General features: G+C 50.8%; 1 protein-coding gene across 40 annotated transcripts in view; it reads right to left on the reverse strand.

Annotated features, from left to right (window-relative positions):
- Positions 1-2,826: 2,826 nt before the first annotated feature.
- TACC2 (transforming acidic coiled-coil containing protein 2) overlaps positions 2,827-22,320 on the reverse strand; it is a 210,221-nt gene continuing 190,727 nt past the window's right edge. For all 40 annotated transcript variants that reach the window (XM_070579050.1, XM_070578132.1, XM_070577892.1 and 37 more), the window contains 7 exons: positions 18,170-18,313; positions 17,610-17,686; positions 13,878-13,921; positions 7,872-8,032; positions 7,571-7,677; positions 7,055-7,175; positions 2,827-3,376 (listed from right to left, as the gene is read on the reverse strand). In XM_070579050.1, coding sequence (XP_070435151.1) covers positions 3,311-3,376; positions 7,055-7,175; positions 7,571-7,677; positions 7,872-8,032; positions 13,878-13,921; positions 17,610-17,686; positions 18,170-18,313 — 720 coding nt within the window. In that variant the 3' untranslated portion in view covers positions 2,827-3,310. The remainder of the gene's footprint in view (positions 3,377-7,054; positions 7,176-7,570; positions 7,678-7,871; positions 8,033-13,877; positions 13,922-17,609; positions 17,687-18,169; positions 18,314-22,320) is intronic.

The following is a 22,320-nucleotide window of genomic DNA, read 5'->3' on the forward strand; positions in this document are numbered from 1 at the left end:
AGAGCGTATACTGAGGCTGTGTGTGTCGGGCTTGTGTCTGTGTAGTGGTGGTGGGGTTATATCTTAGTACGACCTTAGTGGAAGGCTATTTGGCAATGGGCTTCCCAACCCAAACTTTAAAAATGTGTATAACCTTCAAGAAGGAGAAAAGCAGCCCGTGTCCTCAGGGAGCTGGCCGGCACTCACCGCCAGGTCTTGCTGTTCTCGTATAGAACACAGACAATTTCACAGAACAGCAGCGTCCAACCGACCACACTGTGATGGATCAAGAAAAAAATAAGACCACTCCGTAATCATGTCGGAACACAGACAGGACGTGAACATTATCCAAACCACAGAAAGGACCAAACATCCCTCTATCCTGGCTAATGGGTACATGAGTGACTGTTGCTTCTGTACTAATTACAGCTTTTCCTTAGTCTAGTCTTCTTCTAGATAAGATGTATTGAGATACCCACCCTGAGAAGCATCTCTGGCCTGACAGCATCCAGTGGAGCAAAGCTCTGCTTCCCCGAGTCTCCCCAGAACCACCTGACCCAAGTCCAAGCTCTCTGCCACAAGCTGAGACCCGCTTACTGAGATGCCCCACGGCTCCCCCTGGAGGGTGTCCCCCCGCACTGCACAGAGCAACAACCTGTTCAGTCACAGGTGTGCTCCTGGTGGCCTCTGGCTGGAGTACTGGCCACTTTAGGAATTCAGCCTAAGGAAGGACTCATGTTCACTAACGTATGTGCATAAGGAAACACACAGCATGCGTGTATAGTGACAGCAAAACGTTGGGACCTGATATAAATGTCCATCATGGGCAGTTGGCTAAATACATTTTGGTACACGGAACACACGCAGTCACTCGAAATGATGACAAAGAGCTCGATTTATTGATGCAAAAGTTTACCATAACATGACGGCCACATTACAGTATTAGGTGGAAAAAAACTTTACAAAATGGTGTGCAGGGCCCTGCAGAAGGCTGTGCCAGAGTGGCTCCACCTAACTGCAAATAATCCCGCTTTTATAAAAAGATCAACGAACATTTCACACACCGAGGAAAAAGCACAGCAAAATAAACATGAAAATGTTAACAGTTAGCATTTCTTCTTTTTTTTTCCTGAGGAAGATTAGCCCTGAGCTAACATATTTATATGTGGGTCACCGCCACAGTGTGGCTGAGGATCACGGTGCAGGTCTGCATCCAGGATCCGAATCCATGAACCCGGGTCACTGAAGCGGAGTGTGCCGAACTTAACCACCATGCCATGGGGCTGGTCCCAACAGTCATCATTTCTTGATTTGCATACGAGGGTTTTTTTCTTACCTGCATTTCTAGATTTTTAGTGATGGATGTTTTGAATGAGTTAATGGGAAAAATAAAAGCATTCAAGAGATAGGGGCTGGGCTGTTCTGAGAACACAGTGGAGGTGAGAACCTGGGGTGAGGGTGGAGGAGGGGGTCTGGCCTGGAGGAGAGAGCATCTGGGTGAGGGGGCTGTGGCTGAGCCATGAGGAGGTGTAATTGGGAGGCTGAGCCAAGCAGAGGTTGCTGGGCAGTGGGAGGAGGCAGACCCCTGCCCTGGCTTAGCATCCCTGCCAGGTGAGGGTGACAGTGGGACTAGAGCCAGCTGCGTCTTTCTCTCCCTGTGCCGCCTGACAGCATAACTTCACCCACTTCTAAATCACAAAAGAGACCCTCCCACACCCCTCCCATTCCTCCAAGGCTGAGGCTGCCTAGCCCACTCTGTTAGGGACTGGGGAGGCCCCACGTAAGGGGAGCAGGCTACAGCCACTGTGCCTAGGCAGGAAGAGGGGTGTTCGAGCCGAGGGCCTTCGGGGGCTCCAGACTGCTTTCCAAGCTTATATCCCACACCACACATCCCACTGGCACAAACGTATCCGCCCAAAGATACATCCATATCCTGACCACTGCCGCTTGTCAATGTGACCTTATTTGGAAATAGGGTCTTTGCAGATTTAATTGAGAATCATCCAGGATTTAGGGTGGGCCCTAAATCCAATGGGTGGTCTCCTTATAAGAAAAAGAAGAGGGAGATGAGACACAGAGAGGAGAAGGCCATGTGCAGACAGAGGCAGAGGCTGGAGTGACGCAGCTACAAGCCAAGCAACACCAAGGAGTGCTGGCCATAGCCAGAAGCCGGAGACAGGCACGGGACAGACTCCCTGAGAGCCCCCAGAGGGAACGACCCTGTCCACGCTTGGCTTCGGGACTTCTGGCCTCCAGCACCGTGAGAGAGCAACTTTCTGCTGTGTTACGCTGCCAAGTTTGTGCTGATTTGTTACGGCGGTGATGGGAAACGAGACACCGTCCCACCGCCTCACTCCTGCTATACACACACCCCTCAACCTGGGGTCCCGGAGAGAGTCAGGGGCAATTACGAATCTAACAGCAGGCACATCTCTAATTAATCACCTGTCTCCCACAGGTAACTGCCTGCCCTTTACGAAGCCTTCAGAGGGGAAGGGGCAGCGTCTCAGGGTTGATCTGAACACACTAGCGGAACGCACGGAGGAGTGACAGCCTGCTGCTTCCTCGAGCCAATCACAGGAAATGGATTTTGCCCCTAAAGTCAAAGAGACATTGTAAAAACAACTAAACTAATTCAATACACTCACTTAATCAAGTAAGCAGGAAGTCAATATTTCTCATTAGCTTCACCTTACCAACACAGCCACATCAACGAAGGAAATGTGAGTTACATCTGCGGACAAAGAAATGGACCCAGACAGAGGAGAGAGAAAGGCCAGATCTGATAGGATTTAACAAAGGCGAGAAACCACCCAACCCTTCCCAGAAAATAAACTGTAGCCACACTTATTGCCAAGATCCAAAGAAAAAAATTTATTTACAATAGAGAATCTTATTTGAAACATGCATTTTCTTTTTTTTTTTTTAACAAATCAGTAAATGCAGATCAAGTTTACACTCCTTAAGGCGAGAGTCCCTGTGCAAGCTGTACATGTTCATATGAAATCCAAAAGCTGCTCACCCTGGGAACTCGGGGACAAGGGCAAGGCCAAGGTCAGCAATGTCTTTTGTTAGAGAATCAGACAATCTCCCTGATACAGGAACTCTGAGGTCAACTTGCTATGAATTATACTAGGAAAATGCAAACCAATAGCAAGAAATTCTGATAGTCTCCTTAGTACTGCATACAATCAGATCAACTTTATTTAGAAAGGAAATACAGTAGTGCATACGGAAAGTGAAAACAGAACCTGTCCGCGTAACCAGGGGACAGCAGTGTGCTGACGGTCATATTGCACGCAACGGTCAAGGCCAGACGTTTGGTTCAAAGTTAGCTTTTCCCCATTTTGGCAATCAGTTCATCACAAATCTTGGTGAGTTCTTCTATCTCTTTATTCTGAAAGTGAAGACAAGAAAGAGGTTACTGAAATCTCTTGGTGGTTTGAAATCAAGCCAATCAGAATGGTCATTGGGCCTTCTGGGGCACGAGGTTCTCCAGGCCTCTCAGTCCCCCTGAAATTATCTGAAGCAGTGAGAGAAGTGACTTGGAGCCAAACAATCTAAGTACACATCCCAGCTCTAGCTGTGTGACCTTGGGCAAGTTACACAACCTCTCTGAGCCTTGATTTCCTTATCTCTAAAATGTTGATGATAACATCTGTCTGAGAATTAAATAAGGTAAGAAGTGTAAAGTTCCCCAGCACAGCGGCCAGCGCACAGTAAAGGCTTAACTAGCATTGGTTCTCTTCCCGCTATTTGCCTCTGAAGGACATGGACACAAAAGGATGGTCTGGGGTGAGCTCTTCAGTGGCTTTTTGGAGCAATGCTCCAATGAATGGGGATCACTGGCTTTATTCAGAGGATGCCCAATGAGGCAGTGCTGTGGATACAAGGGATCATGGAGAGAGGCGGGGGCAGGTGCAAGATGGCTTCAGGGGGTCCTCAGGCTAGGCCTTGCTCGTCCTCTCAGGGCTCGTCAAGGGGAAGCAACGCGATCGTCTCGCACCGATGATCCGACAACAACAACTGTCCATCCTCTAAGAGCGGAGATCCAGCGGGACGACTCCTTGTCTTGGCAGGTGCAGCCCTGCTCTCGGATGCACTGGATGCGGAGCCTCACACTGATCTGGCTCAACAGGCAATCTCGAACGGCCCCTCACAAGGGGGCTGGATCCTTCCAGCACCACGGGAACATTTTGCAGCCAGCGTTTCCTGGAGGTCCCCAGGGAAGGCGAGTCTTAACCACAAGCTTGTCCCCTGAGTGGTACTGAGACCCATCCTGGGAAAGCTCAGAACTCCCCGAGACACATCCCGGCACGGAGCTCCATGTCCTGTGCTTGCGGGTTGGGCTCCTGGTGCTCCTCACGGTGCCAGGGCCTGGGGAGACGCGGCCTCCTCAGTGGAGAAGTTCAGTGCCCACTGCAGCCCGCCACCAGCCCCTGCTGGGAGCATCTCCTTGGCCACCTCCCTTCTGGAGTGCGCAGCTCTGAGAGGCTCAGTTCAGAGGGGCCCTGAAATTCCTGTTGGAAGATGGGGCTCTGCACGAGACGCGGCACTAACCGCCAGTCCTGAAATTACTATTATTGCCAGTGCTGGGGCTGCTAGGGGTGATTTTTCACCTTACTGGAGCGCTTACCATGTGCCAGTCACCACGCTAAATACACTCAGGCAGCAAGTCCCTCAGTTCTCACGACAGTCCCCGAAGGGAAGCTATTATTAACTCCACTTTTCAGTGAGGAAACTTAGGCTCAGAGAGGTTAAGCGTTGTGCTTAATTTAAGGTCACACAGCAGGTCAGTCATGGCAAGCCCGGAACACAAATTCAGGCTGGCCTGCCTCCTATACGGCTCTGCTATCTTACTTATTAAACATAATGTCCAGGAACTGATGGTTGGGAGGCACTAGCAGAGCCGGCAGCTACCGACGCCTGGAGGTTCTCCAAGCTCTATCCTGGCACCGTCGGCCCACTGCTGAGCAAACCGCCCCATCACAGGGCTCAGCTCCTGGGGGCAAAAGTCCCAGCTCACTTTACAAAGTCTCGACTGGGCAAAAGGAATCTCTTTAGAAGAGAGACTGGCCCCTCTGTATCACGTAAAGTCCTTTAGTGAAGAACCCATGTGATTAACTCATTCCTCCTGAGCTTGCGTTTAAGATAAAATTACGTTTGCAGCTATGTTTGTATCTTCTCTGTTGTCCCAAACTGTGCAATCCCACTTGCTTTCTTCCTGGACTTTGAGTTTGCCAGAAAATTTAGCATCACCTTCATTTTGCAACTGTGATAATCTGCATGGGCCAGGTGCCTGGAAAACACCCATGCTGATTCCGGTTTTACCTCTATGGTTTTAGCTAACACCGTGATGGGACTTCAACACCGTCACATCCCAATGGAAGCAGGAGGGAACGATCTCCAACACCAGCACTGCTACCTTTCCCATCTAGAAACGCTGATGCACAACCGCCAAACCCAAAACCACTGTGGAATGTAGGCTTTAACGTAAAGGAATATTCCATTTTTCAAAAGTCACCGAGTATGCTATATGTGGATTATCGACATTCAGAAAACAAAAATAAACACCGATTCAGCAGTAAAACTGGAGTGATGCTCAATAAATATGGATTGAGGAAACGCCTGCGTTTGACAGTTCTGACTGTATTGCTTGTCTCTGTGGTTAGTGCAAAGAATAATGATCAGAGCCTGGAAAATAGAGGCTGAACATATTTGGCATAGTCCAGGCTCTTTCTTTTTTAAAAATACGACTCTGATATTAAACTGTCTGGTAGTCATTTGTCTTTTTCATCCTAAGAGGAAAATCATGATCTGGCAACGTGTGTTTTCTAGTTGTTTGAATTCTGGATAACCAGGAACGGGCCGTGGGACACACGGCCAGGCAGAGGCTGAGCTGTGGTTAGACTTGGATGCAGGGGAATTCATTCGACTAATAGAGCCATATAATTCTCAGGACAAGAAGGAACCTTCTAGATCTTCTGGTTTAATCCTCCAAAGTTACAAACCTAGAAACCAAGGTGAAGTGAGAGGCTTGCAGGGTGGGGCAAGGACCTGAGTCTCCCGCGTCCCAGGGCTCTTTCCCTGATGTCAGGTAGGTGAAGTGCGAGGCAGCACCTGTGTTCTGCTCGGCCCAGAACCCTCGGGACCACAGCCAGCCCCGCTGGAACCTGGCCAGGTGCAGGCACAGGAAAGGGGCCACTCTGAGGCTGGCTGGGTGCTTCTGGGTTAGCAGAGGCCATTTGGGAGATATGCGGGACCCCTGATGCCACCTGCCTATGAAGGACTCTCCATGACTGCTCATCAAGGCCCAAATGCATGAGAAGTGATGCTACCCAAGGTCACTGGGCTCTCTGATGACCAGCCAGGGGAATCCGAAGGCTCAGTAAGTCAACCAGAACAGGGTGCATGTCTGCAAACTCCCCTTCTAGAGACATACCCAGGGAGGGGCCTGCCTGGCTTACACCCATCCAGACTCAGACTCATATGGCGCTCCCGGCAGAAGTGGCCTCTCATGTCCTCTCACACCCAAGGAGACAGTGTGTACAGTGGACTGAGCACTAGATTGGAAATCAGGAAAGCTGGGGAAAAGCTGAGGGACCTCAGGAGGATCCCCCAGCCATGGAAATAAGAGGACATCTGGGGGCCCTTCTGACCTTGACATGGCCCCTTTTCTGCATCAGCCGGTTGTCTCTGCCAGGAGTCTGGTGGGGACCCCATCCACTCACCGGCAAGCATGGTGCAGGGACTAAAGAACCATGCCTGCGCATTGTAGGTGCTTGGTAAATATTTGACGAATGAATGAAAGTTGAAAAGGAATGAAAAACAGCAATAAACAGCCAAGCAGGCAGCCATTCAGGAAAGGCAGAAAGGAGGCCAGGCTCAGAGCTGCATTAAACTGGATCTTCCAGAGGGAGAGCGAGGAGAGCTCATGGAGCATGAACTTGTCCTGGGAGCGCCACTGCTGTGCAGCCTGTCCCCAGAGCTGCTGTGGGCGCAGGGAAGCCCAGTCTGTTTATCTGAGGGTCTGGCCAGCCCCACTGGCCTGGAGGCCGCCCCCTCGGCCTGTTACCTTCTGCTCCAGTGTTCTTTCCAGAGCATCCACTCGCAGCTGCTCCTTCCGCAGGCTGGCCTGGTAGGCAGCCTGCTCCTGCTGGGCCTTGCCCCGGACCTGGGCAATCTCGGCATTGGCCCTGTGGGAACGGGGCGAGGGTGTGAGGAGCTCAGAAATGGTCACCCTCCCCTGTAGATGTCTCCCACCCTCCTCCTCCCAATTCTGGACGGGGGCAACTGTCTGGCTCCAGCTCCTAGCGACAGGAGCCGAGCACAGGAGCCCGTGAGAACTGCCCACCTCCAACCCCGTTCCCACAATGTCCAGGTGCTTCGAGGGTGCCCTGGACATCACAACCTATCCCTTAATTAGCAAAATGCATGCCCACTGAGCGTGCACTCATATCATGAATCATGCTGAAAAAATGCACAGAATATCCGCCCTTCCCAGGCTAACGTCAAGGGTGCCATCGGAGCCCCCGGCCTGCCTTGGCAGGGGCTGCTGAGAGGCCCGTGGGAGCAGACCCAGGCGTGGTACCTGTCCAGCTTCTCCTCCGCATGCACCTTCAGGGCCTGGTACCTCTGCTCCTCCTTCCTCACTCGGGACAGGTACTCCTGTGCACACTTCTTCAGCACCTCTTCATTCTGACACGACAGAGGACACGGTCAAGCCCACAGAGAAACGCCGACGAGGGTTGCAAACCCCAAGAAGGTGTAACCCTGGCCAGCCAAGTCCGACTCCCCAGCCTGTGAGGACACCTTCCAGAATGTCCCCCAATCTCTCCCAACCTGTTCCACGCTCTCCCGCCCACACGCGCTGGCCCCGAACACAAACGCACCTTGCGGAAGCCCTCCAGGACCTCTTTCATCTTCTCGTATCTCCTGAAGAGATCGGCCAGAGACTTCTCCACGGAGTTCAGGTCAGCCAGGGCTTGCTCCTTCTCCAGGACCAGCTGCTGGACCGTTTGGTGGGAGACTGACTTCTCCCTCTGTTCATCCTCTGGCAGGAGAGACAAGGGGCCAAACGATGAAGCCCATGGAATCCGAACCTGAGCTCAGGGGCCTCGCGAAGCGAAGGCCTTGGATGCAACACAGCCCAACCAGCAGGCATCTCAGATCTTGGCTTTTTGTTCAGATGGACCCACTCTCCTGAGCCCACCCAGAGTCCGTCTCCAAAGGCACGAAACCCATGGCCCCAGCATCCCAGGCCTGGGCCAGCGCTGTATTAGACAGCACAGACACTGGCCAGTGTTCTTGAACCTCGTCGATGCAGCCCCTTAAAAATCTACACTGGAGACCCCACTGATTCTATCCGGTTGTTCACAGCAAACAGATCCATAAGATAAAAAAGTAAAACAGCACGACTTCATCGTGTTGGGCAAGATTAAAAAGTGCAGTGTTCTGGGCTGCACGGGGACGGCCTTCCTAACTGTTAGCAAAATAAAGAGATGATCGTGGAAAAGAAGAAGGTTTCTTCATCCTTCAAACATCCCCCGAACTCTAAAGCCTACATAACCGTTGCCTTGAAATTCTGCTTCACACAGAAACAGACATTTCCTTTGACAGAACAGGTGTCTGAACTCCAAGAAAAATGGAGCTGTTTCTGTCAAAGTGAGTTTCTCAGTTGTGTACAAAAGCATGAAATTCTGGCTGGGGTCAGAGTGGCTGATCCTGGGGAAGGCGACGGCTCTGTCCTCCACCCCACCTCTCTGGGCCACCACAAGCTAATATTCTGCCCCAAACGTCCTGAAAACCACCTAATCTTTATGAGAAAGTCTTTCTCTGACCACTCCACACACAAGCCCCTCGCCTGCACGGTGCTCTGTTTTGTGTGCTGATCCATCACTGGTCCAGGTGGGTGAGGAACCATTTGTTCTATCTGTCTGAAACTCTGGTGACAGCAGAGTGGGGAAGGGAGAAGCTCCCGCTCAGCGCTCCTGGGGGAAAGAACTCTGCAGATCTGTCCTTCCGTCTCAGCCCCCGGTCACCTGGGATGAGCCTGCCTGCTACCCAGGACTGCCTCCAAGGGCTGGCTGCTGAAGGATGGATCGCATCTGCAAATGCTAACAGCCAGAAGAGCAGCGGCCAGGGAGTCCTGGCCCCTCCACATGTCAGTGCCATGCTGACTGTTCTCTTTTTAATGCCCCTAAGCCAGCACCCAGCAGCCAGACCAAGCTTCCACAAGTGCAAACCGGGTCACCTCACTCCTGCTCAGAGCCCCTCAGGGCCTCCCCTTGCATGGGGAACAAAAGCCAAACTCCTTCCCCACACGCTCTGCTCTCTGCCCTCCCGGCTGCAGCCACAGTGGCCTCCACGTCCCAGGCGGTGCTGTCCCAGGGCTCAGCACTGCTGTGCCCACAGCGGGGAACGCAGGCCCCGGAGCGTCCCATGGCTCCCCCTCGCTCACTCAGGTCCCTGATCCCAGGTCGCCTCCCCAGAGGCACCTTCTCTGAGCACCCGTGGGAAACGCCTCCCCACGTCTAGTCCTTCATTCTCTCCCCAGCAGCGCCACTCCTTCATTCTATCAGATGGCTGTGTATGCGTGTGCACATGTGCACGTGCCTGTCGGCTGCCCGTCTCCCCTACAACGCATGCTCCACAAGGGCAGGGTCCTGAGTCAGTTTTGTCCACTGCTCTGTCCCAGGGCCCAGGAGGTGCCTGACTCACATGACACCTCGACCCACGCCCGTGCAATAGATGAGCCACTGGGGCCTTGCAACAACCTGGGCAGGTTTCTCATCTCCATTTCACAGAAGGTGAACAGGGCCTTAAGAGCTAAGTCACTCACTCACTGAGGCAGCGGCAGAGCCAGCCCCAAACCCAAAGCCGTGCTCGTAAGCACGTCTCCACACAGCCTCTTAGTAACTGACCTGGAAGGACACAGCACCCTTAAAAGCCAATGTTGCTTTGGGTTCTTTTCCCTTAGAGTTGATGGGCATCTTTCTGTATCTGAAGTCAGGCATATTCTCGCCATGTGGTGTAGAGGGGAAAGCACAGAACAGGAAGGCCATGTCCTGGTTTTAGCTCCTGCCCTGAGATAAACTTGCTCATAAGTCCTGACTCTCGGGGGCTCATTTCCAAATGAAGGGGTTCTCACATGTGAGTGTGCATCCGAATCAGCTGGGGGCTTGTTCAAACACAGATTGCTACACTCCCCCTCAGAGGGTTCTGACTCAGTAGGCCTGGGGTGGGGCCGAGGATCGGCATCTGGGACAAGGTCCCCAGTGATGCTGAGGCGGCTGGTCCGGGGAGCATGCTGGGAGACCCACTGGCTCAGAGGATGCCTGACGTCTCTGCAAGCCTGGCGCTCAGAGCTCCCGCCACCAGGGCGGAGGCGAAGAACCCACGCTTCTGAGTCTGACCGCCCCAGTTCTAGTCCTGCCTCTGCCATGTCCCAGCTGTGAGAGCGTGGGCGGGGCTAACAAGCTCTGTGTCAGCCTCCTCCCCTGAAAGGGGATCACAGTATGTGTCTCATGGTGTTTGGGGGAAGATTAAAGGAGAGAATGTATATGAAGCGCTCGCCATGTAGTAAGAACCCAGTGTCAATGACCGTTATCAACAACATCATCGGCATTCCCAAACTGGCATGATGTCACACCACAGTGACGCACGGAGGGGGAGCTTTTTAACGTAAGTGAGAACAGAACTGCCGGCAATCAGCTTGTTCCATCTAGACTCCTAAAAGAAAGGGCGTTTGGCAGTTTTGCGAGTGCCAAATGTTTGTTTTCATCCTTTGAATGTGAGCTGCCTCCTCAGCCTTCCTCACTGCACAGTGCGCCTTCCAGCCGGTCTCAAGCATGTGTACGTTTCACTTGGCCGGTAAAGGAGCCATTTATCAAACGGAGTCCATCTGACTTCCTGGACCTGAGACCCAGCCAGCCTCAGGTTTCCTTTCCTCCCCAGATAACCCCTGGAAAAACAGATTTCCCAGTTCCCAGGAGTTTGGGGAGGTGGGAGCACGTCACGGATCTTTGCGTAAATTACAAATCCTGTTAGGTTCTTCAAATCAGGAAATCAGCCCCAAACCAAAGGTGCTCTAGCCTTAACAGCAAAACAATGCCCCTGGAGATTTTTCTGGCTTTTTCAGGCAAAACCTGATGAAACCATGTGGGGAATGTGGCAAACACACAAAAGCAAAAGTAACAAAAATAGAAAAACAAACAAATGAGGGTTGCAATGGGCAGGTGTCAAATTAGGTGAAAAGCATTTACTTACCAGGCTTGCCTGTTTGTTTTGCAAGCAAAGGGCAAGAAGCAACAGAAAATGGAAGCAAAACAGATAATCAGGGCAGTTGTTAGGAGAGCAGAAAAAAAAATCAATTGCAACAACCTGGAATGCAGAAAGCACAGAAATCTCTCTTTGTTCTGAATTCTAAATATTCAATATTTGAACTTAATAAAACATATTCTCTTTAGTAACACACAATAAGAACAGACAATGATGGCAGGACAGATGTCACCCCGGTGTGGAGCATTTGTGGAGGTTAAATGGGGGCCACAGAGCCTGCCTGGAGCCAGGAAGGGCTCGAGTAGGTGGGGTGGAAACTGGTTTTAAATTCAAAACGCTATTACGTTCGCTCAGGTCCTGAACTGCCAAGCTCTCTGGGCCTGAGTTTCCCGTCCATGAGGAATGCTGATTGAGTGAGTGAAAACAACAAGAAAAATATGGAATCCAGATGAGACATGCGGATGTGCTGCCACATATGGAGACCTACCCAGAAAGAAAGCAGGTCCCACCCACAGCCACAGCAGGTCCCAGCCGTGCCCTGGACCCACACCATCTTCTACAAGGACATGAGGACCCCGAAATCTGCAATGGCCCTAATCAATGACCTGCAACAGTGACTGATGGGTGACAACCACGGACGTGCCACCTTTCTGATGAGAACAGTTCTGGAAAAGTGGCAGTGAATGGGAGCGTGAGGATGGGGAACAAGGAACGGACACACGGTGTGACACCACCCTGAGTGACAATGCTGCTTCCAGCCAGGGTTGCTGGAGTCTCACGGAGCCACTGCGGGTGGCTCGAACACCCCCAAACAGAAAATGCTAAAAAGGGCCAAGTTCACAGCTCTTGAAGAGAGGGACCCTTAGGCCAAACAGACCAGCTCTCCGGGGGCGGGGTACAGGGACCTGGGGGAGGGGGTGGGCATGTGGCCACAGTCCCTGGAGTCAGGGTCCCACATATCCTCAGACCGTGGGGAACTGAAAATTTTCTAACTACTGTCACCTGGAAATACGCTGTGAGGAAAGCATCAGAGTTGAACAGTTTTTGTCACGAGGACAGACCACCCAGGTGAACTAGAGAGATTCCTGCTCTTTTAGTTTTCAAGAGGGAACGTCTGCTCCCATGAAAACTGCCAGCGGAGCGTAAAAGATGGCTCTGGGCAGCCTGCAGTCAGGGCGAAGGCTCACGTCCTTTTACCCCATTTCAATGTTGGCCTAAACGTCATCACCAAGAGCAAAAATAAGGATGCATGACTCTGAGACGCAGGAGGCTGTTTCCAGATGAGCCACGGTAGGTCTGAGTGACGTTTGCACCTCCCAAGACTCCAGGAGGCCAAAAGGTTGAGCTCGGCTTGCCAAACGCCGTATATTGGAAGACATAAATCCCCCATCTCAACCACCTTTACTGGCAGTTTCAGTTCCAAGAGTTTTGTTTCACCTCCTCCAAACGCATCATAAATTGTTATACCAATTGAATGAAGAGGCTTCAGTTTATAGACAGCAGACCCCGGGAGGCTGAGCCTTAGAAACACCCGAATGGGCTTCCCCCCTGAGCTCCGGGAGAAATGGCCTTTTATTGTAATAACTCAAAACTAAAGCCCCTTTGAATGGGGGCACTCAGCTACCGGCCTCCTCACACTCCCGAGGCTGCTGTCATATTCATGGTGGGACAAGGCAGAGGTGTGGCGTGACGCACCCCCGAACGTTTGGGGGGGGGGGGCGTCATCTGCTAGCACAGCGTCAAGACGGGACACAGAAACTGCGGTCTGTGGTGAGCTGCGGTCTTTCTCCGGATGTCTTCAGGAGGAAAAGATTTTTCAAAGACTGGTATCCCAGACCTAAGCGAATAAACAAACAACTCCCCAACCCCCTAGAGTCATAACATCATTTTTGACTAGTGATCATTAGTGTAAAAACTTGGGCTTAGAATTTCTGCAAGATCTTTTTTCATTATTTACAAAAGAAAAAAAAAGAGCCAGGTGTGTATAACTTGTGACTTGCGCCCTTCTTTTATTGTAGACCAAAGGAATCTGTCAGTACTGGCTGCCTGGGATGCTGTGTTAAGATGGATTCTGAGGCAGTGTCCAACCTCGGTGAGAAAGAGCGTGGTGACTAGTTAACACGGTCTGCCATAACACAGGCGGAAGCAGGGGCGGACAGCTGGATTGCCACATGTTCTACTGTCCTTGTCCTAGAACCTTGTGTAAGGGCTGGATGGGGTATTCTGTCACTTGACTCTAGACTAAATTAGGGTTTAAGGATTTGATTCTTAGTCTCTCCCATGAGCAAAAAAGCCCCCAAACATCTCAGGAAACAACCCAAATCTCTTTCCCCACGAGGTGGACAGTCCTGGCTGCTCAAACGGTGGCCATCGAGGTGACTGCCACGGCTTCCCGGAGCCATGCATAATGCTAACACATTTGAGCAGGTGTTTCCGGGAGGTCCCCAGGCTCATTGCCCTGGGGTGAAGCCACATTCTGGGATGTTCTGGCCCCTCCCTGAAGGACTTCACGCTCCGAGAGGAGCCTAGGAGGAACATGCGCAGTGTCTACCTGCAAAGCCCTCCCCAGAGCCTAGAAACCTCAGGGCAGGCTGGGCCCCGCCGGCCGGGACACCCACCTATCATCTGGGCGATGGTCTTCTCATACTCGGCCACTATTTTCCTGTAAGAGAAGTGACAGCATGTTGGAACCATGACAACAGAACAGTTTTTAATTTCACACGGGGGCCCATGTGCTGGACATCAACAGCCTGACCAATGTACAAGAGGACACATGTCATTTCTCACACTTCTAGGGTCACCTCCAACCTCAACCCTCTCCTGGCACACCCAAACAGGCTCACTTCCTAGTGCACAACTCTCAACGCATCACTCCCCTGTGCAAAACCTTCAGTGTCCCCCGCACTGTCCACTGAGAAAAAAATAAGCCAAACCTTCAGCCTGGCCACTGAAGCCTTCCGCACCCAGGCCTGATCTCCCTCAGCAATCTTACCTCCTTCCACGCCACTGCGTGAACATGATAGTTCAACGACAACAAATAATTTTTTGTTTGCTCTGGGCTTTCTCACCTCCATGACCCTGCTCATGTTGTTCACTTTCTATCTGTTATTCAAAGTCCAATTCAAATGCTACTTCCTCCAGGGAGCCTTCCTTCATTTCTCCTTGGAACTCTATAACATTTTATCTGAAACTTCTTCTAAAACACCTCATATACCTGACATCATAGTACGTGAGTAGAAGCTCCTGAAGGCCTAGGGGCCACTTCTTAGTCACCTGTGTTTGGCAACGGGCGGGTGGGGGTAGGGGGAGAAAATAGTTGCACTTCTTGGGTAGCCTCACTAAACAGTAGCTGCACAAAAGCACTAAGATCTCCTGCTGGTGAGACTGCCTCACTGCTGCCCCCAGGTGGGAGGACCCAGGAGTGAACCAGCCCTCCCTCCAAACTCAACCTTCTGGAAGGAGGCTCTCAAAAAAGACTTGGGGGTTTCACTTACATCATCCAATAATGGCCCTCCATAAGAGTCCAAGAGCTGCTAGCCACCAACAGACCTGGACCCTGATTACAGCTGGCCCTGCCTCTCCCAGCCGCGTGATTCGGACAAGTCAGTCACAGATGCCGGGGGCTCAGCTTACGCCCTGGTAGACTGAGAGCGACCCCAGACCCTGACTTTCAGGGCTGTGGGGGGAATTAAATGAGGTTGAAAAGGACAATGAAAGCAGAACGCACTCTGCAAAGCTTAAAGGCCTCATGGCTGCTGGGCGTCTGTGGCTGGCTTCTTGGTCCCAAGGTCAGTGCCCCACTCAAGGGCAGACCCAAAAGAAAGGAGGCCCCGACATGAGCCCACCTGGGTTCTTTCTAAATCCTACATGGAAGCACTTTGTGTTTTTGTGATTGAACAACACCTCCTTGCATCTGGAGTCACACAGCGGTGACGGATCTTTGAGGCTGCCCGCCTGCACCCATCACCGCCGAGGACAGAGGCCGGCCACAGCAGGTAAGCGACGTGTCCTCTTAGAGTCCTGGAGACCAGGGCCCTAAAGCTGTTTCAGCCGCACTGTATCTTCATTTCCTTCTCTCAAGGACCCTAAGAGGTGCAGCCATCACTGTCCCCAGAATTGTTGATGGGCATACTGGGGCACAGGGTCACTCAGGAGCCGTTCCAGGATCCTCAGGCTATAAAGAGGCAGAGCGAGGATTCAAATCCAGGCCTTGGCCTCTGAAGCCTTTGTTCATAAGCCTCACACTCTCCTGCCTCGAAGCACTGTGATTTACCCCCATTTTACAGATGAGCAAAGTGAGGCACAGAGTTAAGGAACAGGCCCAGAAGCAGCTAGGAAGCAGAGCCTGACTCCAGAGGCTGACAGGGCTGACAGTCGAGCCATCAAACACCAGGGCAACTGTGCCAGTCGGTGACACCCGAAATCCTACCGTTAGTAAATAGCATTCCATGGAGCCCCCGTATGTGCTACTTCTGCCTGGGGAGGCAAAAGGGATCAAAGACAGAACTGCCAGCCTTCCCAGTGGGCCCTGCTGTCATTTTCAGTGCAGGCAAGAAACAAGCCACCCTGTGCCCTCCCCCACTCCCCTACCAAAAGAAAAAAAAAAAAAAGAGAGAGAGTTTAAAATACTGCAACTACACGGCCTCAGTTTGAATGTGAAATAGCACACTAAGATTAACCTCCAGAAATGGTCACAAAAAGCATCAGCAGAAAGAAGGAACTAAGAGGAGAATTTTCAGGAAGATACTATTTGACCCAGAAAACAGGAGCATATGATTACCTAAATGATTTGCTTGCTACTTAAAATAGTAGCCAGGAATGCAATTGATTTTGATAATTAACCAGCAGCTGCTATTGCAATTAAGTGCACTGTAAGTGTACTAATTCTTCGAGCAAGTTTTAAAAATCCATCTTTCCCTTACTCCCAAACTTTGAGACTTAACAATGAAGGCTGCTGTGGATTCCCAGCACAGTACCAGATCCTCTATCTCGTTAAAACGGCTGTGCTCTAATCGAAATTGTCTCTTGCCATTCAAAATCCATGACTTAATTTTTGTGCTGAAGAGAGCAGGTGTGTGGAAGAATGAACTGCGCCACTCATGAGCAGTTCTCAGACCTGGCAGCAGCCACAACCTGGACAGGGCAGACCAGAGCGGGGTGGTCACAGCAAAGGTTTGGGCCAAAGTTGCTTTAAAAATGACACCTGTCAGTGCCGGCCCAGTGGCCTAGTGGTTGAGTTTGTGTGCTCTGCTTTGGCCGCCTGGGATTCGCAGGTTCAGATCCCAGGCGCAGACCTAGCACTGTTCATCAAGCCACACTGTGGCGGAATCCCATATAAACTAGAGGAAGACTGGCACAGATGTTAGCTCAGGGCCAATCTTCCTCACCAAAAAACAAAACAAAACATATTTTTTTTAAATGCCACCTGCAATATAGTTTTAAAAATCACATCCCAAGGGTAAGTTCTAGCCCCAGAGATGGTTTCTTAGTTTCTAAGATGATGTGTTGAGAGAAAACAAAGGAGGAAACGAGCTGAGAACAAGGGAGGCAGGCAGCTGGGCACAGGGAAAAGAGTTTGCATTTTGGAGTCAGAAAGGTGGATTCAAATTCACGTTCTTCTAACTTGAAGCTCCAGGACCTCGGGAAAGTCACCTAACCTCCCTGAGCCTTCCACTGTCAGACAGGGCTGATCCCCTCTGGAGGGAGACGCAGAGACCGTGTCTAACCAAAAGCACAGCGCTCAGCACACGGCTGGCAGTCCACATGTGGTGGCTGCCACACTTCTGTCACAGTATGCAGCAAATAAAGAAACCATCCACCCAAAGTCGGGGATAACCCAAAAGCTCATCCATGGAGACCGGTGAAACTGACTGTGTCAGACCACACAGGGACAATTAAATGTCTGTTAAACAATGAGGTCGCCATGTATAAAAATCTGCCCGAGATATGCTCAGTTAAAAAGGCGTGTAGGATAAGGTATATTTCCTCACCCCACTTTTGAAGAAAAACAGAGGCTATATCGATCCATTCACACATTTGCGTTCAGAAATGGAAAATTCTTGAAGGATGCACCAGAAACAGTGCTCAGCGGTTACCTGAGGGTGTGGGACTAGAGGCTGAGCAGGAAGGAGATTGTTTCTCATTGTACATATATTTATTTGATTGCGTTATTTAACTCGTGCATGGTATTTTAATAATAGTAATATACTAAAAATACTTCTGTGAAAATATGACCCTTGTGTATTAAAGGAAAGATAACTCTAGAAGACGCGGGCCACAGCTGCTCCAGTTGGGATCAAAGCCCAGGTGAGCATCCCCAGGGACCAGGAAGCCGGAGCATCACAACTGACCTCATTTCCATCACTTCCCGCCTGCTTTCTTCATATTTATCTTTCCACTCTGAGACCTCTCTCTCCTTGGTTATGATCTAGGATCAGGAAGAAGAGGGGAAAGGTTAACCCCAAATGAGTGAAGTCAGATCTGAGCAATTCACAGCGACTGAAGACCAGGGGACATCGAATACATGAAGAATTAAAACTTCCTAGACCCAAGCAGGATTGTACTCAGAGACTCTCCCCGAGTATGAAACAGAAATAAGCCAGACATCAGACTTTCACCATGCCCCCTGGGCAGCGACTGATCTTTGTTATAAATCAAACAAGGCCATAAAGCCCCCTTAAACGACAGTGTCCAGAAAGATCAAAACCCACATTTGCCACCATCTCTGCCTGTGGTGGTCAGAGGAGAAAGTCTGTCTCCAAAGACACTGGTTTTGTGGACCGTGGGGGTGTGTGTGTGTGTGTGTGTGTGTGTATATATATATGTATACATTTCTTTTCACATGTGGCAGAAACCAGAGCTTTTCCCAGGGCAACAGAGCGTGCCTTCTCTGAGCCACACACCACGATACCTCTGCTCGGGCAATTTGGAGTGCGGAGTCCAGGTCCGGCTGCTGGAACAGAAGGCCTGCGGGTTTCTCCACCTCGGTGGTCCCGATGCGGGAGTACAAGGCTGTTTTGGAGATGGAGACATCTGTTGGGTGAGCAGCCTCTCTCTGTGGAATGGTTTTTAATTAAACAGAAAAAAGAAGAAGTTAACATCAATCATACGACAAAGGGGACTGCGTTCATCCTTTCATGAATGGGTCAGTTGTATGGTTTTGAAACAAGGAACATCAAAAGTATGAGAAAATGCTAAAACTAATGGATGGGGCAATGCCGGATACAATCTAGGGAAATCGATCATTTTGTACCTGTACAGGCAGACAAAGCGGCTAACAGCGGAGGCCTCCCCAACCCCCAGCCCTTGGAGTCAGGCGTGTCTGGTGCCTGCTTTATCACGGCCATTTATCAGACGCAGAGGCATTCAGGCACAGTGCCTAAGAAGCAAGGTCATTTTCCAGTAGGCTCCCCTTCCAAAACAAAGCCTGATGGTGAACGCTGTTGAATTCTAGTCTGCGTTTGCCTAGTTTTAAATAACGGCAGATCTGATATTTTTGTACGACTGTCCACATTTCAATTTGGGGGGGGGGTATTTGTTAAGCTCCGTTTGAAAGGATATGATTCACACAAAGCTTGAAGCCTACCAGAGGTGTCAACCAACGTCACCTTCAACAAGCTAGTTTCTGGATGCCGGAAGGTAAGAGCTATGTTGGAGTTATGTTGCCCTAAGTCTGTTGTGTCAATGGGAAAATTGAAAACCGGATCAAGGCTGATATCCACATTTGCTGATAAGACCCTCAACAAGCGGAATGCTTCCCCGCCCCCCACCCCAACTGACACAGGTGTGACGGCTTTGCAGCCTTCTGCAAGGACAGACACCAGCCTCCAGGGAGGCAGGAGAGGTCTGGGGCTACTCGGCCACTCTTTGCACAAAACACTCAGCAATTTCCAGCACACTCAAAATGCGGTGTTAGGAGCATCTCAACCAGAACAGCTGAGGGTGTCAGTCTAATTCTACGGCAAAGGAAACACCAATCCAACCGCACCCCCAGTCCGATTCATTAACCTCCCGGCGCGTCGGGCGTGCCCAGGCAAACCTCCCTGCTGGCTGCGAGAGTCCAATTCACTGCGAGGTAATGGTGGTCTGACAGGCAGGGGGCCACTGCCTCTTCCGAGGGAAATTTATGAGCAGAAACTGAGAAGTGGACAGAAAGCCACAGCATGGCAGACACAGGGAGAGACATGGGAAAAGAACGATGAGGACTTGTCTTGTCAGCGGCAGCAGCTAAGATCAAAGAACCAACAGTAACTGGGAAGGGGGCGCCCCCCCCCCCAAGGGACGTGAGCAGTGTTTCTCTCTCCAATCACAACAGGCATGCCGACCCTCCTCCAGCCTCAGGGAAGTGAACTCGAGGAGGGCGACAGCTCAGAAGACTCGGGCAGAAGCTTAATGGATAGGACTGGAGATTACCGAGTTAGGACCAATTAGTGGTACACATGCAAGGTGAACTAAACGGCTTTGGTTGCCTTGCCTGCGTTATTTGGCTAACTCTGCAGTGGGACCCAAATGATTACTGCCGGTTAGAGAGGGGAGCACTCAGCCCTTGTCCAACCAGATCCTAGAGTTACACCCACGTGTCAAATGGGATACCATGACCGTTTCAATCTCAGGTCCTAAACAGACCTGTTAAGGACATTTGACCGGAACACAAGTTCACAGCCAAGATGGACTGCTCAGCAGAAGGAGCGACGATGGGGCAGAGCCCTCCCACGTGTGGCTTCACCTCTGCTGCTGGAAATGTTTTGAAGGGTCTACTTGTCATGTGGGAAACTTCTTAGGAAGTAAATGGAAAATCATACCTAGACATCAAGATGCAATATTTGTATTTATGGATTAAGTTCATAAACACAAGATTCTGAATAGCGTTTTTTTAAAAAAACTGTTCCTATTTTTTTAAAAAAGTAAAATAGTGTGTTCTTTGATTAAAAAAAAAGAACAATAAAATTTCAAAATGGAAAGAACACTAGACACCATCTAACGCATCCTGGTCCTTCTGAAGATGAAAAAATTGAGCATCTGAGAGATTTGGCCAAAAGATTTCCAAGAAGGAGATTCAGTTCTGACCCCCCAAATAAACCAGCTCTCTAAAGTGCAGGAGAAAATGAATTAAAACTAACTTTATCACACTGGGTGGAAACTAAACATGACCAACACAAGAATTAAGGATCTTTAAGCTGCCTAAAGTCCTTTGTAAAACAAGGAGGGGGATGAAAAATAAATAAAGGAGCTTTCTAAGTAAATGCAAAGGGTTACTACCACAGCCAGCCCTTCCCTCTCCCCTTTCATCCTGGCCACCTGGTGTTTTCAATAAAGGAACAGATGACTTCAGCACCCACTTGAATTACTGCCTGAGTATCTGCATGTTAATAAAATTCAAGGTACACACCCTGGTTTTCTCTTACAACCAAGAATTGCTTTTCACTGAAATTAATAGGTTTGTCTCTTGCAGATTGTTTAAAATCAGACAGATTAAGCTTTGTTTCTCTCACATAATCTCCCACTTGCTACTTCAGAGAGACCAAAAAGCCACTAGAATCACAAATTAAAATGTGAAAAGCCCACGCCCCAGAGAGCCCTGAGCCTTTAGAACCAGCTTCCAACCCCCCAATCCACTCCCTCAAGTCTTGGTCCCGACGAGGACCCCTTGGCCACCATCACCCCAGTCAGACCTGTGGACCTCATGCTTGGGGTCCTTCTGGCCTTGCAGCCAGGGGCAGGGGTCCTGTCACTCACCCAAGCTCCTCCTTGTGGCCAATTCTCTGTTGCCAGGCCTCAGGGGACACTGCCATGTCTGGGACCAAGGCACCAAGATAGGATCCCTGTCTGGAAGCTGGGCCAGGAGAGCAGTGTGAGAGGCATGCATGGGGGTGGGGAGCAGGAGTCGAGATCAGGGAGGGAGACCACAGCAAGCTGGGCCAAGGTCATGGAGCTGGACACGGGCTGGGTGTCTGAGGGGGTGTCAGGGCTATATGGCACTGGACAGGTGAGTGGCTTCACTCTGGCGCTGTCCCATCCAAATTTGACAATGGGAGGTTCCCAAGCTCAGGATGGCAAACAGGAGGAAGGCACTCAGTAAGTGCCTTATCCCTCCCCGCAGGGAGGCATCACCAGGCACCACCCAGTGAGTCAAGACCTGGCCTCAATCCAGGCTGCAGGCGATACGCACAAATTCTCAAAAATGGCAAATAAGCTGAACCCCACGTGCCAGCCCTCTGTCACTGCTCATCAGACTGTTCTTATGGCTTTCAGGCATTGTGTTGTTAAACTTGGGGTGGGGGAGGTAGGTTCTGGACACAGCATGAGAGAAGGAGCCTATGATGCCAGGCTGCTCACCAACCACACAGGTTGCCCAGACCCAACTCCTTCTCCCGCTGACGTACTATCCAGGTGTCTGCCTTGATCGGCCAGGACTCCTGGAGGAATCAGACACTGAGGATTAACCCCCGCTTTCCCTCCCAGCGATGCCTGCTCCTAGGACCTCCTCCCGTCCTGAAGCTTGCCATTTGTGTGATCCTTGTCCCTAAGTTATGCAGACACATCCTTCTTTCTCTATTTCGGGTCCCCTCATCCAGAAGGGCCCATGGCTTTGGGGATCATGACCAGCATCTGTCATATACACAAATTAAGTCAAATCAGCCCCCGCACACCTTGCACCGCTCGGAAAGCACACAGGTAGGACACTTAGGTTCTATCTAGCCTCATTTAGTGTTAAATTCAGGGCTGCAGCACCACCTAGCCAACGACCCTGGTCAGCTTCACCCCCAGGAGGACACACCAAATTTAGCTGGGCCACAAGTGTGTGGAAGGAAAGCAATAAGTGGGCTACCACGTGGCATCCCAGCCCCTATGGAGTTTTCCTCCTTTCTAATGTTTTCTAACTAATGAGACAGAGCAAACCGCTGTGGTCCCTCCAAGGCCGGCTCAGTGGGCTCTCAGTCGAAAGGGAGATGCAAGTTGAAGCTGCTTGAAGGAGCAACCAGAAATCACCCCCATGATATTTCATGTGGCTTCTCATCTCCTCAATATGACTTTCCTTCATTCCAAGCGATTTCATTTCTG

The sequence above is a fragment of the Equus przewalskii genome, chromosome 1 (assembly GCF_037783145.1).
Source record: "Equus przewalskii isolate Varuska chromosome 1, EquPr2, whole genome shotgun sequence".
NCBI lineage: Eukaryota > Metazoa > Chordata > Mammalia > Perissodactyla > Equidae > Equus > Equus przewalskii.